The 14,168-nt window shown below is 23.9% G+C and overlaps 1 protein-coding gene across 9 annotated transcripts; it reads right to left on the minus strand.

Moving 5' to 3' along the window:
• Positions 1–616: 616 nt before the first annotated feature.
• Positions 617–13,938, minus strand: LOC126894977 (phospholipase B1, membrane-associated-like). Of its 9 annotated transcripts, XM_050666386.1 has the most exons (8): positions 3,534–3,792; positions 3,090–3,280; positions 2,776–2,989; positions 2,326–2,552; positions 2,110–2,269; positions 1,802–1,956; positions 1,531–1,687; positions 624–984 (listed from the first exon to the last, which is right to left on the minus strand). In XM_050666386.1, exons 3-8 carry the CDS (start codon positions 2,852–2,854, stop codon positions 848–850), a joined length of 915 nt encoding a protein of 304 aa, XP_050522343.1. In that variant the 5' UTR covers positions 2,855–2,989; positions 3,090–3,280; positions 3,534–3,792; the 3' UTR covers positions 624–847. The 9 variants fall into 9 exon arrangements, with proteins under 9 accessions (XP_050522341.1, XP_050522340.1, XP_050522337.1 ...); XM_050666384.1 differs by lacking the exons at positions 1,531–1,687; positions 1,802–1,956; positions 2,110–2,269; ... (2 more) ...; positions 3,090–3,280; positions 3,534–3,792 and adding exons at positions 11,156–11,312; positions 11,427–11,581; positions 11,735–11,894; ... (1 more) ...; positions 13,266–13,479; positions 13,539–13,938 and having other exon boundaries at positions 617–1,010; XM_050666383.1 differs by lacking the exon at positions 3,534–3,792 and having other exon boundaries at positions 618–1,010; positions 3,090–3,481.
• Between the last annotated feature and the right edge of the window lie 230 nt (positions 13,939–14,168).

Genomic DNA, 14,168 nt, shown 5'->3' on the forward strand with positions numbered 1-14,168 from the left:
CAAAAAAAAAAAATTATATTGATTCGGTCATTTTTAAAAGAGTTATGGCAATTTTAAGTAAAAAAAAATGAAAAAAAATCGAAAATTAGCGATTTTTAAATTTGTAATTTTTTGGAGGTTTCCCTCATTTACGTGAGAACAACAACAAGAGAATTTTTTTCAATTTTTGAGAATAATGTCTTCGACTAGATACGATTTGTGATCTTTTGACANTTTTGAGAATAATGTCTTCGACTAGATACGATTTGAGATCTTTTGACGTATTGTTGAAAGAAATCGGTCCATTGAGAGGTGAGAAAAAGTGGTAACAGACATAAAAAAAAAAAAAAACACATCATAGTAAAACCAATACTTTCTCAGCTTCGCATCGAAGCTAAAATGCTATTGAGGTTAAATTTAATTTATGTACAATAGGTCTAGATGTACCAATTTTTAAAAAAATTAAATAAAGTTGAACTAGATTTGTTGAATTTTGATATTGGTATCAATGATATAATTATAAAAAATTCATTTGAACAAACTAAAAAAACACATAATAACATCGAAGCTAAAAATTATTTTGTGAACATATTGTGGAAATACTTGAAATAGAACATATTCTTTATTATATATATAATATATTATATTTATGAAATATTGTCACAATAATTGCTTCAAAATATTTTAAACAGTATTTTTTAAGAATATTTTGACAATATGAATATATCAAAATTGCTGTTGGGGAACATGTTACCAAAAAATTTGGTATATTATAGACTGGCAGTACCAAAAACAAACACAGTTTTAAAATTAATATATTACATAGTAAAATGATTTATTTTACTATTCTATATTTGGTCTTTTTCCTTTAATCAAAACTGTTTTTCCATGTTCGAATATAGGGATGTGTTTGGGTTGGACATAAAAATCGACTGAATTCTTTTGACCAATTAGTTGTTTTTTGTCCAACTGGTTCCATCATATTGTTCCATAGCGCGTTAGCAGCTTAAACACAAATAAAATTTGATTGACTGTAATATATAGATAACTCAATGTAATTAAATTTTATTATAAATAATGCAGTTATAATGAAACTCAGTATTTTTCAAATGAGGGTCACAAACTAATTATTAATAGTCGCCAATATATGGTTTGCATACGAATATGTCTATGGTAAGGTTGGATAAAAAATTAAAAAATCATTAAAGAGTTGCCATGACAAAGTTTATGTTTATATCAGTTTACTCTTGTAAAATTTTGGTTATTTAATGTAATAAAAATATGAAATCTTTGCTTTATCAACGTAGATTAATTAGTGCCAACACTGATATTTTTTAATATATCAACATTGATGTAAATGTAGATAAAAGTCATACGTATGAATAATTCTTTAATCAAATAAATTATTTTGGCGACTATTACAATGTGTTACAATTACTGATTATTAAATTTTATGACCCCTTAATTTTTATACTTTTGTAATTTCCTATTAAGAATTTATTTTTATATTTACTACTAAATTTATATTACTGTAATGAAATTTAAAAATACCTCTTGCGTAACCTTTTTGACTTAAGTGAAAACAATCTGCTGATAACAATGACATATCGGTGTTACCATTTTTTAGTACTGGCCAAATTAGGTCTTCAGTGAACGGTTGCAATACTACTGTAAAGTCATCATCTTGATTTAATGTCTGATTTTGAACCTATTAATATTGATAGTCGAGTTTTAAATATATAATGATAATTACGATATTATAAAATTTGTTTAATACATTCTAAACTTAAGTCTAGAATGTGGTAATAGTTAAAAATCTTACTACTTCTTTTTCAATATTACGAAACTCATTAATGAATTTGTGATAAATATGAAGTCGGTTTCGATTTTTCATACCAAACATACAAGGACATTCAAAGGGATTAATAACTGAACAAAGTAATGGTTTACCAACAAAATTAGTCATTCCTACAACATCTAAAAACATTCAGTAATCTGAATTAGATAATATAAATATTGTATTTATTAATTCTTAATGAAAAAAATGTTTAATAAAGTTAATAATCTTAAATAAACATTTTACTTTAATAAAATGTAGCACTAAAATAGTATTAATTTAGATAAACTTACCTAAACTCATAATTAAGTTTACAAAAGTTTTTGGAAGATTAATTTTCAAATAATATAAAGCATTGTAAATATTTTCTCTGTATGTATTTGTTATTTTTAAACTATCATTATTGCACGTTTGCTGACAAAATGTATTTGTACCCAAAAAAATTGTTATTAACTATAGAAATTATCATTATTGTTCTCCATAATATTATTATTATTAAAAGTATTTACTTTCCAATCCTCTAAATAGTTTATTCTTTTAGAATTTTTTATACGATTAACAATTTCTTTTGCTTGAAATAGGACATCTTGAGAAAGAGCTCCAGTTTCAGCAACATTAAACTGTGAACCACGTTCCTCAGCCAATGGACTACCGTAAGAATAACCCTTTAAATTTGGATTAAACTCCTTGATAATGTTTGGTAAAGTTAAATATTTTCTCCAGTCACCATTTCCACCTAATTATAATTTACTATTAAAAAATTAACCAGTAATGTTTAATTTAACATAAAAATGAAAAAAAAAGTGAAATCATTTTTTAATAAGAATGACAAGCATAGATGTTAAAATAAAAATTAAAAAACGGAGCAGTAAATTTACAACAAAATTATATTAAAATAAATATTTATTAATTTGTATAATTTATGTTTAAATATGGTAATTTATAATGAAGATTTTTACCAATAGAAAATGAAAATCCTCGATCTTCTACATTTACTTCTAATATATTTTGTGCAAAACTTCCAAGTCCTACTACCATTGATGCTCCTATTGCACCAATCACATCGATATCACCTGGTCTTAACTGATGGACACTATCCGGTTTTACTGCAGACCTAGTATTATCAGTCTGACAAAAGAACTTAGTGGTTTTTGGATAACGAACTTGTATTTTCTGAAATAAATTTACGTTACAAATAGGTTTTTATGCGATAACTAACATTTTCTATTAACTTTTTTTCTGATAGATTTCANGATTAACATTTTCTAATAACTTTTTTTCTGATAGATTTCAGCTCTCGATCTGATGATATTGTTTGTACTGAAATCTGTACTAGTTTTTTTATTGGATAATAAAACTTCCTTTCAGTATTTAAAACATTTTTTGGTATATCTGTCAAATTGTCATCTGAAAATCGTTCAATCCACGATTCAGCTCTTGAATTTTGTTTCGATGATGTAATTTCTATTAGAGTATAGAACACCAAACATATTTCAAATAATAAAATAATTGATGGATAGAATAAAAATTGCATTTTTAAAATAAAATTACGTCTAATAGTTTAATTAGTAGTTTAAGTATCTATAAAAGAGTTAATGTTTAATATGACGTAAGTGCTATAACAAACATTGTTTATTGATACTGTAAATTAAGAAAAATTTTAATAAAAAAAATACCAAAAACACATAAGATTTTATTCACAAACTAAAAAACTTACCAGTTTTATGTGTCCCAAAAATCTATTCAAGGCTTAAGAATTATATTAAAATTTATGTTTTATCTGTGTGTTTATCCCCTCTTCTCATATTAATGAGATTATTATTGGCCTTGCCAATAGAAGAAATTTTATCACAGTAATTGAATTTTGGAACATTCATTTTAATTTATTTAATAAAAATAATTTGTTAATTATTAATATTTATCCATATTAACAGTGGGGAGAATTTTATAGTACTTGATTTTGTTGTGATACCGTTCATCGCTCTAATTTAATATTATTCGCAATGTGTATCACAAAATAAAATAATTATCTTAAATTGATATCATAGCATAATCACTGATGTAATTAATACAATGTATGTACTTGTTCAGTTTAAGATTAATATCTGTACCATAAATGTAAACACTGTAAATGAATTTACAAAGATAATGTATTAAGTAACAGTATCAGTAAGAAAAATAAAATGTGCCATAATCAACGTAACATTTTATCCCTGCTTATAATTTTCATTTCATTTACCTTATTATATTATAATAAAAACTTACTTTGGCTCACTATAATTTTTTTTTATCTTCGATGCGAAGCTGAGAAATTATAATTTTTACTATGATGTTTTTTGTGTCCGTGAACGTTCAATCTCAGCTCTCGTTGGACCAATTTTGATGAGCAACACGTCAAAAGATCAAAAATCATGTCTAGTCAAAGACATTATCCTCATAAATTGAAATAAATTCCCTCGTTCTCCTTAAACGGGGGAAATCCCCAAAAAAATTAAAAATTCGGCCAAAAAATGACAGAATCAATACAAAATTTTTTTTTATAGATACCTTAGGTATTTACTTATCATTTGACATATTTTTGAGAATATTTGACTCTTTACCAGCCCACAGAATGAGTTTCAAATTGGTAATCTTTTGCAAAAAATTTACTTTTTAAAATTTTGAAAATGTTCCGGAAATAATGCGTCCTTTAACTTTTTTTTTATTGAATTTTTTAGTTGCAGTAAATTATTAAAATAAATTCAGTTTTGCATATATCAATTGTAGAATCTTTTTAAAAACCTAAAGTTAATTAGAAATTATTACTATGATTTCTATTATGTGATTACTATGTGATTTTTTTCTTAAAATTTTTATAAAATTTTCAAAAATCAACATAGTTTTTTAGCTTCGATGCGAAGCTGAGAAAGTAATGGTTTTACTATGATGTGTTTTTTTTTTTATGTCTGTTACCATTTTTTCTCACCTCTCAATGGACCGATTTTTTTCAACAATACGTCAAAAGATCTCAAATCGTATCTAGTCGAAGACATTATTCTTAAAAATTGAAAAAATTTCCCTCGTTCCCCGTAAATGAGAGAAACCTCCAAAAAAATTACAAATTTAAAAATCGCTAATTTTCGAAATTTTTTTTACTAAAAACTGCTATAACTTTTTCAAAAATGAACATATCAATATAATTTTTTTTTATAGATGTTTGATGACATTACCTATTATTTGATATATTTTTTTTTATAAATTTGACCCTTTACCTGCCCACAGGGGGGGATTTAAAATGAAAACTTTTTCACAAAAAATTAATTTTTTCAACTTAACTTTTGAAAGTATTCCGGTAGGCCTGACACTTTTATATATATCTTAAATTAAAGCTAATGTAATGTACTTCATTATGAAAAAAAAAAAATTTGACCTCTGCTCTTGTCTTCGTGGTGAAAATGGTTACCAAATACTATTTTTGTGTGAAAAAGCTGAGTGAGAAGGTATTAATTTTATCATGTGTGTTTTTTTTTTATGTCTGTTGTCACTTTTTCTCACCTCTCACTGGACCGATTTCTTTCAACAATACGTTAAAAGATCACAAATCGTATCTAGTTAAAGACATTACCCTTAAAAATAGAAAAATTTTTCCTCGTTCCCCTCAAATGGGGGAAATATCCAAAAAAATTACAATTTTATAAATCGCTAATTTTCAACATTTTTTCAATTTTTTTTCTTAAAACTTCCATAACTTTTTCAAAAATAAACAAATCAACATAATTTTTTTTTATACTACAACCTTAGATATTTTCCTTTCATTTCATATCATTTTTTTGAAATTCTAACACAACCTACTCATTGGGGGGGATTTAAAATAGCAACTTTTTTACAAAAACTAACTTTTTCAACTTAATTTTAGAAAATGTTCCGGAAATACTGACATTTTTATATATATCTTAAATTAATACTTATGTAATATACTTAAATATTAAAAAAAAAAAATTTTGGACTTTATATTGTCTTCATGGTGAAAATAGCTACCGTATTAAAAAATATGCTATTATTGTGTTAAAATTCTTGGTTTTGTATTTTATTTTATATTTTATATTTTATTTGTATTTTCATAAATATTATATCAATCTAATTGACATAGTATAAAAAATTAAACATATTTAAATTTTTTTGTTTCTTTGAAGTCGAGAAAAATAACTTTAAAATTTGAACTAGATAAATTTCCATTTTTATTAAGTGACGAATGAGACGTACGGTTTCTAAGACGGTAACACTTGGGTCTTTCACGCCTGATAAAACTACAAAAATTTTAACTCAATAGCAACAAGGGTTTTTTCCTTGACTTGTCTAGCGTAATTGAATTAGGTTAATTAATATTGATACTAATTAGAGAAAAAGGATGTTTACTTATTAAGAATTTTGGAATAAGTATATATAACACATAAGTATTATATAACTAGATACCAAGAACAACCAAGAAAGTAACTAAAGGGAAGATAGCTGCCTCTCTTAAATTACCTCAGTTGGCCAATAAGATATATATTTTTAATATTTATAACAGTATACTGATAATATATTGATTAATATTTCGAGTTAAATATTTTATATAATTTCTTATTATTATATTTTTATAATATTTATAAGCAAATATTTAAAAAGATATTTTTGAAGCATATTGTAGAAATATTTTTAGTATAATATTTTCTTTAATACATTCTCAAAATATAAATAAACAAATATTAAAAAAATTATTTTGTGAACATATTGTAGAAATATTTAAATAGAGCATATTTTTTATTATATTTATGAAATATTGACACAATAATTGCTTCAAAATACTTTAAACAGTATTTTTTAAGAATATTTTGACAATATGAATATATCAAAATTGCTGTGTGGGAACATGTTATCAAAAAATTTGGTATATTATAGACTGGTAGTACCAAAAACAAATACAGTTTTAAAATTAATAAATTACATAGTAAAATTATTTAATTTTGTAGTTAAAACCTATTATTATATCAAATCTAATTCGATAATAAATACTTAAAAATATTGGAAATTAATTATTTTAATTGTCTGTATGGAGAAAGCTGGTTAAGTAACTTTTTATTTGATAAAGGGGAATTTATTTAAATTTATGAGAGTAATATCTTTGGCTAGATACTACTTATAATTATTTGATATATCTTTCAAAAACATTGCTTAAGAGAGGATTGTGAAAATAAATGACAGTCACAAATAAAACAACATAGTAAACTAATTTTTATATGAAAAAGAAATTTCTTCACACAAGGGGGGAGACTACAGTAACGGGATCCTTGATATTGTTATAGTTATTGAATCTAAATGAGATAAATATCAAATGAGTTGAAAGTTTTTATAGCACAAATTATGGTAGTTTTAAGAAAAAATTTTGAAAAATTTTGAAAATTACAGAATATTTAAATTGTAATTTTATTGGGGATTTCCCCCATTTACGTTAAACAAGGAAATTAAAAAAATATATATTTTGCATACTAATATTCATATACTTTAAATTTACACATCTTATGATTATCATAAATAGAGTAACTTAAAAAAATTACATAGTTAGAAAATAAAAAAAAACATTAGGAAACTATTCAATTAAGTGTCAAACGAAAAAAAGTCATTATTTTGACTATTAAATAAAAACACTATTTACATAAAACGTATTTATTGTTAATATTAAATGACTATTCTATATTTGGTGTTTTTCCTTTAATCAAAACTGTTTTTCCATGTTCGAATATAGGGATGTGTTTGGGTTGGACATAAAAATCGACTGAATTCTTTTGACCAATTAGTTGTTTTTTGTCCAACTGGTTCCATCATATTATTCCATAGCGCGTTAGCAGCTTAAACACAAATAAAATTTGATTGACTGTAATATATAGATAACTCAATGTAATTAAATTTTATTATAAATAATGCAGTTATAATGAAACTCAGTATTTTTCAAATGAGGGTCACAAACTAATTATTAATAGTCGCCAATATATGGTTTGCTTACATGTTTGTATACGGTAAGGATAGCTAGGATATTGAAAAATTATTAAAAGGGACGTCATGACAAATGATCGTTAAATGATTAGTTTCATTTAATTAGATTAAATTTATATTAAAAATATAAATAATAATTGTATGTTTTATTAAAAATGGACTTAAAAACATTATGTCAATGCATATGATAGCTTGTTATAGTTATGTAAATAGTTGTAATAGTTGAAATGTTTATAAATAAAAATAAAACTATTTTTAGAGTGAACCCAAAATTAATAAGTGAATTAATAGGATCTATTGAATTAATTTAATTAAAATATTTTATATGAAAATCATTAAATTACTGGATTATTTTTTTAATTGTTAGGTTTATATCTATGGTCCCATAGATTACATAAATTTCACAATAACTATGTCTGAGTTAAATTTTCTTAAGTTTAAAATATTAAAGTAATCTTATTTTTTAATGAATAATCATGAATATTCATTTTAAATATATGAGTATTAATAATTATGAAATAGACAATATAAAAATAATTATGCAATAGAAGTTGCATATGCTAATTATATTGTATTTTATGTTACAATACATCATAGTCATCATATTAATTATGTATTATACATATCAATCTTTTAAACTATTTCGATAAAATAGTAGTGGCAAATCATTTATTTTAAGTAAAATAATTAGTCGTAACATAATCGAGTAATAAACAGTTAATAATATAGGTCGTGACACTTCTTGCACATTAAGATTGATTAAATTTAATATAAAAGGCAACAAAAACTTTTACTTGGACTCACTACTCCTTCACTTTATGATCTTTCAGCAAGTGTAAGTAGTGACTTGGCATATATTATAAATTCACAAAATATCGTAAAATTAAAAAAGTATATTTATTTAAAATCTTGCTTCCAACATCACGTAAACTTACATTTCACAGAAGATTTACAAGGTTTAAAGTTAAATATAATGAGTACATAAATTAAGCAGGGAATCAGAAAAATTAAATGATTACTAGAATAAAATTTTATTTAAATAAATGTAATCGATAATGTTTATACGAAACTAGCCAGCCTAGTTCAGTCTTTGAATAGGTTACTTGTGTAGTCAATACAAATAAAGACTGTCTTGTGAAGATAGAGAACCCACTTGTGGTTCTTTATTTATTAGATAACCCTAAAAATAAAGTAGAAGAAAGGGGAAAATCGGGCATTTATAAAATACAATGTGAAATTTGTAATAAATGTTACGCAGGACAAACAAAAAGAAATATAGGGGTCAGGTTTAAAGAACACTTAATAACACATTTAAAATCAAGAAGTTGATAAATTCCTGGTAGCTGAAAATTTATTGACATATAATCACTCCATTAAAATCATAAAACCATGTAAAAACGTAAATAATTACAATGAACTTAATATAAGGGAGGTTATATAAATGTTTAAAAATAAGAACAATGTAATTAATTGGGATCTTGGACCAATAAAAATTACATTATTAAACTTGTGTAAACTGGCAAAATGTGATAACGTCTATGAGGTTTATAGGGTATTTTTTTTCTGGTTGGGGTGTCAGTATATGTTTAGTGTTGATAATATTACATTGTTCCCCGTATAAGTATCCACGATTTTTTAGTAATTTTATTGTGGCTTTTTGTGTTAAATATTTTCAATAATTTTTAGTTTTAAATTTATAATATTTTTAATATAGTTTTAATTTTAAATAATACTATAATAACTATTATAATACTATTATTAGTAATAAGTTAACAAAAGTTATATTTTTTTATAAAACCCTCGTACTCATACTTCAAAAGAAAATTATATTATATAATTTTATTCAAGAAACACATAGTAACTCAATCATTCTCATGCTAATACAAAACCACCTCAAATAATTAAATTATATTTAAATTTAATTCACTATATTTTAATAATAATACATAAAACAATACTTTCACAACATTCATTTTAAGTTTTTTTTTTTATTATTATGTTGTAATACTAAAAAGCGAAGTAAAAGAGAGAGCTCCAAATTTATATAAATGATTTGTAAATAAATTTATATTTATATTAAATTATTATATGTATAGATGCGTGAAGTAATGCAGTGGATATATCAGTCGTTGCCAAAGCGCTGATGTTCAGCTGCGCTATTTGTTATTGATTACCGGATGGGTGACTATACATTGACTTTAATAGTGACACATACCTTGTCACCCCTATACTGGCTCCCTCAGCCGTAATGAGGTTGCGACAGGTTGACAGTCGGTTTTAAAAACCTGTGAAATCATTAAGTAGATCCAATTCCAAATAGTTAGGATAGAGACTAAGAGGATAATGATGTATTGTTATATTTATAACGTTGCCCAACAAAAAAAAATAAAACTTGTTAGTTACAGAAGTGCAAGTGTGCATTAATAAATGATTCGAAGTCTCTGTTTCTAAAATAACCTTAAATTTCCCTATCAGCTATTGTTTTTGAGATAAAATTTTTTTGAATTAACGCACCTTTTATGCTTTTAAAGTTACCTAGTTTTGGTAATAACTAGTGATGTGAATTTTCAAATATTTTAAACTATTGAATAACTATTCGAATTTTATTTATACAGCCGAATAGTTTATTTTTACAAAAACATATTCGAATATATTGTGTAACTATCTAATATTTTTACTATTCAAATAGTTTTTGAATGACTATCGGAATAAATCGAATAGTAGACAACTATTCAATAGTTCGATAGTTATTATTCGATATTTCCCATCATTAGTAATAACTATTAAAAAGTGAATAATATTATGGTGTATGAAAGCAACAAACATAGAAAATATATTTACGATATTAAAAAAATGTATTTTTTTAACCTGATTAAATTTTACATTAACTTTTGCATAAATATTATGAATTTATATTTAAATTACATAAAATCCAAAGAATAAAACGCTAAAGTTTTTGAACTTTTATTCATGTTTTATAAAAAAATATATATAAAACATTGTCTTAATATATCAGTTTACTCTTGTAAAATTTTGGTTATTTAATGTAATAAAAATATGAAATGTTTGCTTTATCAACGTAGATTAATTAGTGCCAACACTGATATTTTTTAATATATCAACATTGATGTAAATGTAGATAAAAGTCATACGTATGAATAATTCTTTAATCAAATAAATTATTTTGGCGACTATTACAATGTGTTACAATTACTGATTATTAAATTTTATGACCCCTTAATTTTTATACTTTTGTAATTTCCTATTAAGAATTTATTTTTATATTTACTACTAAATTTATATTACTGTAATGAAATTTAAAAATACCTCTTGCGTAACCTTTTTGACTTAAGTGAAAACAATCTGCTGATAACAATGACATATCGGTGTTACCATTTTTTAGTACTGGCCAAATTAGGTCTTCAGTGAACGGTTGCAATACTACTGTAAAGTCATCATCTTGATTTAATGTCTGATTTTGAACCTATTAATATTGATAGTCGAGTTTTAAATATATAATGATAATTACGATATTATAAAATTTGTTTAATACATTCTAAACTTAAGTCTAGAATGTGGTAATAGTTAAAAATCTTACTACTTCTTTTTCAATATTACGAAACTCATTAATGAATTTGTGATAAATATGAAGTCGGTTTCGATTTTTCATACCAAACATACAAGGACATTCAAAGGGATTAATAACTGAACAAAGTAATGGTTTACCAACAAAATTAGTCATTCCTACAACATCTAAAAACATTCAGTAATCTGAATTAGATAATATAAATATTGTATTTATTAATTCTTAATGAAAAAAATGTTTAATAAAGTTAATAATCTTAAATAAACATTTTACTTTAATAAAATGTAGCACTAAAATAGTATTAATTTAGATAAACTTACCTAAACTCATAATTAAGTTTACAAAAGTTTTTGGAAGATTAATTTTCAAATAATATAAAGCATTGTAAATATTTTCTCTGTATGTATTTGTTATTTTTAAACTATCATTATTGCACGTTTGCTGACAAAATGTATTTGGACCCAACATAATTGTTATTAACTAAAGAAATTATCATTATTGTTTTTCATAATATTATTATTATTAAAAGTATTTACTTTCCAGTCCTCTAAATAGTTTATTCTTTTAGAATTTTTCATACGATTAACAATTTCTTTTGCTTGAAATAGGACATCTTGAGAAAGAGCTCCAGTTTCAGCAACATTAAACTGTGAACCACGTTCCTCAGCCAATGGACTACCGTAAGAATAACCCTTTAAATTTGGATTAAACTCCTTGATAATGTTTGGTAAAGTTAAATATTTTCTCCAGTCACCATTTCCACCTAATTATTATTTACTATTAAAAAATTAACCAATAATGTTTAATTTTACTTAAAAATGAAAAAAATAGAGAAATCATCTTTAATAAGAATGATAAGCATACAGGTAGATTTTTTTTATCATAACCCACTCAATTACTTACAAAATAAATACATTTAAACATTTTTTTGGGTTATCATTAGTCACACATTATTCTTGAATTATTAACTATGTAATATTTTTTAAATTCATCCCTTGTGCCTTGTAAGGGCGTCAACTTTGTTTTTTTAAATGGAAACATATTTTTAATTAAATAAAATGATTGAGCTTTTAATTTAATAGTAAATGGCATTTGAATTTTTAATATAACTTTATTAGCTTATTAGATATAAACATTTAAAGTTACAAAATTTTGAGTTAATATACATGTATAATACACAAGGCATTACAAATATAGGTGCTATATGGTTTTTATGACATCGCTATCACAGTCACGAATTGTTTATTATCAAGTATAACTATCAATAGATATAATTTTTATATCGTTAGTTAGTGTATTTATGAACTCACAACAACGCGCCTTACTATCATTGATAACACCAATGCTGTGTACCTGCATATATTGATGTCATAAAAAACCAATTAGCTACCTGTATTTGTAATACCTTGTGTAATATACATGTATATTAACTCAAAAATTTGAAACTTTAAATGTTTATATCTAATAAATGAATAAAGTTCTATTAAAAATTCATATGCCATTTACTATTAAATTAAAAACTCAATGATTTTATTAAATTAAAAATATGTTTCCATTAAAAAAAACAAAGTTGACACCCTTACAAGGCACAAGGGATGAACTTAAAAAGTATTACATAGTTAATAATTCAAGAATAACGTGTCACTAAAGATAACCAAAAAAAAAAAAATGTTTAAATATATTTATTCTGTAATTGAGTGGGTTATGATAAAAAAATCACCCTATAGATGTTAAAATTAAAATTAAAATACGAAGCAGTAAATTTATAACAAAATTATATTTAAATAAATATTTATTAATTTGTATAATTATTTATGTTTAAATATGGTAATTTATAATAAAGATTTTTACCAATAGGAAATGAAAATCCTCGATCTTCTACATTTACTTCTAATATATTTTGTGCAAAACTTCCAAGTCCTACTGTTATTGAATCTCCTATTGCACCAATCACATCGATATCACCTGGTCTTAACTGATGGACACTATCCGGTTTTACTGCAGACCTAGTATTATCAGTCTGACAAAAGAACTTAGTGGTTTTTGGATAACGAACTTGTATTTTCTGAAATAAATTTACGTTACAAATAGGTTTTTATGCGATAACTAACATTTTCTATTAACTTTTTTTCTGATAGATTTCAGCTCTCGATCTGATGATATTGTTTGTACTGAAATTTGTACTAGTTTTTTTATTGGATGATAAAACTTCCTTTCAGTATTTAAAACATTTTTTGGTATATCTGTCAAATTGTCATCTGAAAATCGTTCAATCCACGATTCAGCTCTTGAATTTTGTTTCGATGATGTAATTTCTATTAGAGTATAGAACACCAAACATATTTCAAATAATAAAATAATTGATGGATAGAATAAAAATTTCATTTTTAAAATAAAATTACGTCTAGTAGTTTAATTATCTATAAAAGTGTAAATGTTCAATGTAATGCAAGTTCTATAGTATACATTGTTTATTATACTGTAAATTAAGTAAAATACTAATAAAAGAAATATCAAAAACATATGAAACACTATTCACAAACTAAAAATCTTATTAGTTTTATATTAATTAAAAAAATGTTCAAGGCTTATGAATAAATTATTTAAAATTATATGCAATATTTGTGTCCTCTCATTTTATAATAATGAGAATTATATTGGCCTTGCATATAAAAGAATGTTTAATAAATAATTTAATTTTTGAACATTCATTTTATTTTATTTTATAAGATTAATTTGTTTATGCTCTCAATG

The sequence above is a fragment of the Daktulosphaira vitifoliae genome, unplaced genomic scaffold (assembly GCF_025091365.1).
Source record: "Daktulosphaira vitifoliae isolate Bord-2020 unplaced genomic scaffold, ASM2509136v1 Scaffold_1, whole genome shotgun sequence".
Taxonomy (NCBI): Eukaryota; Metazoa; Arthropoda; class Insecta; order Hemiptera; family Phylloxeridae; genus Daktulosphaira; species Daktulosphaira vitifoliae.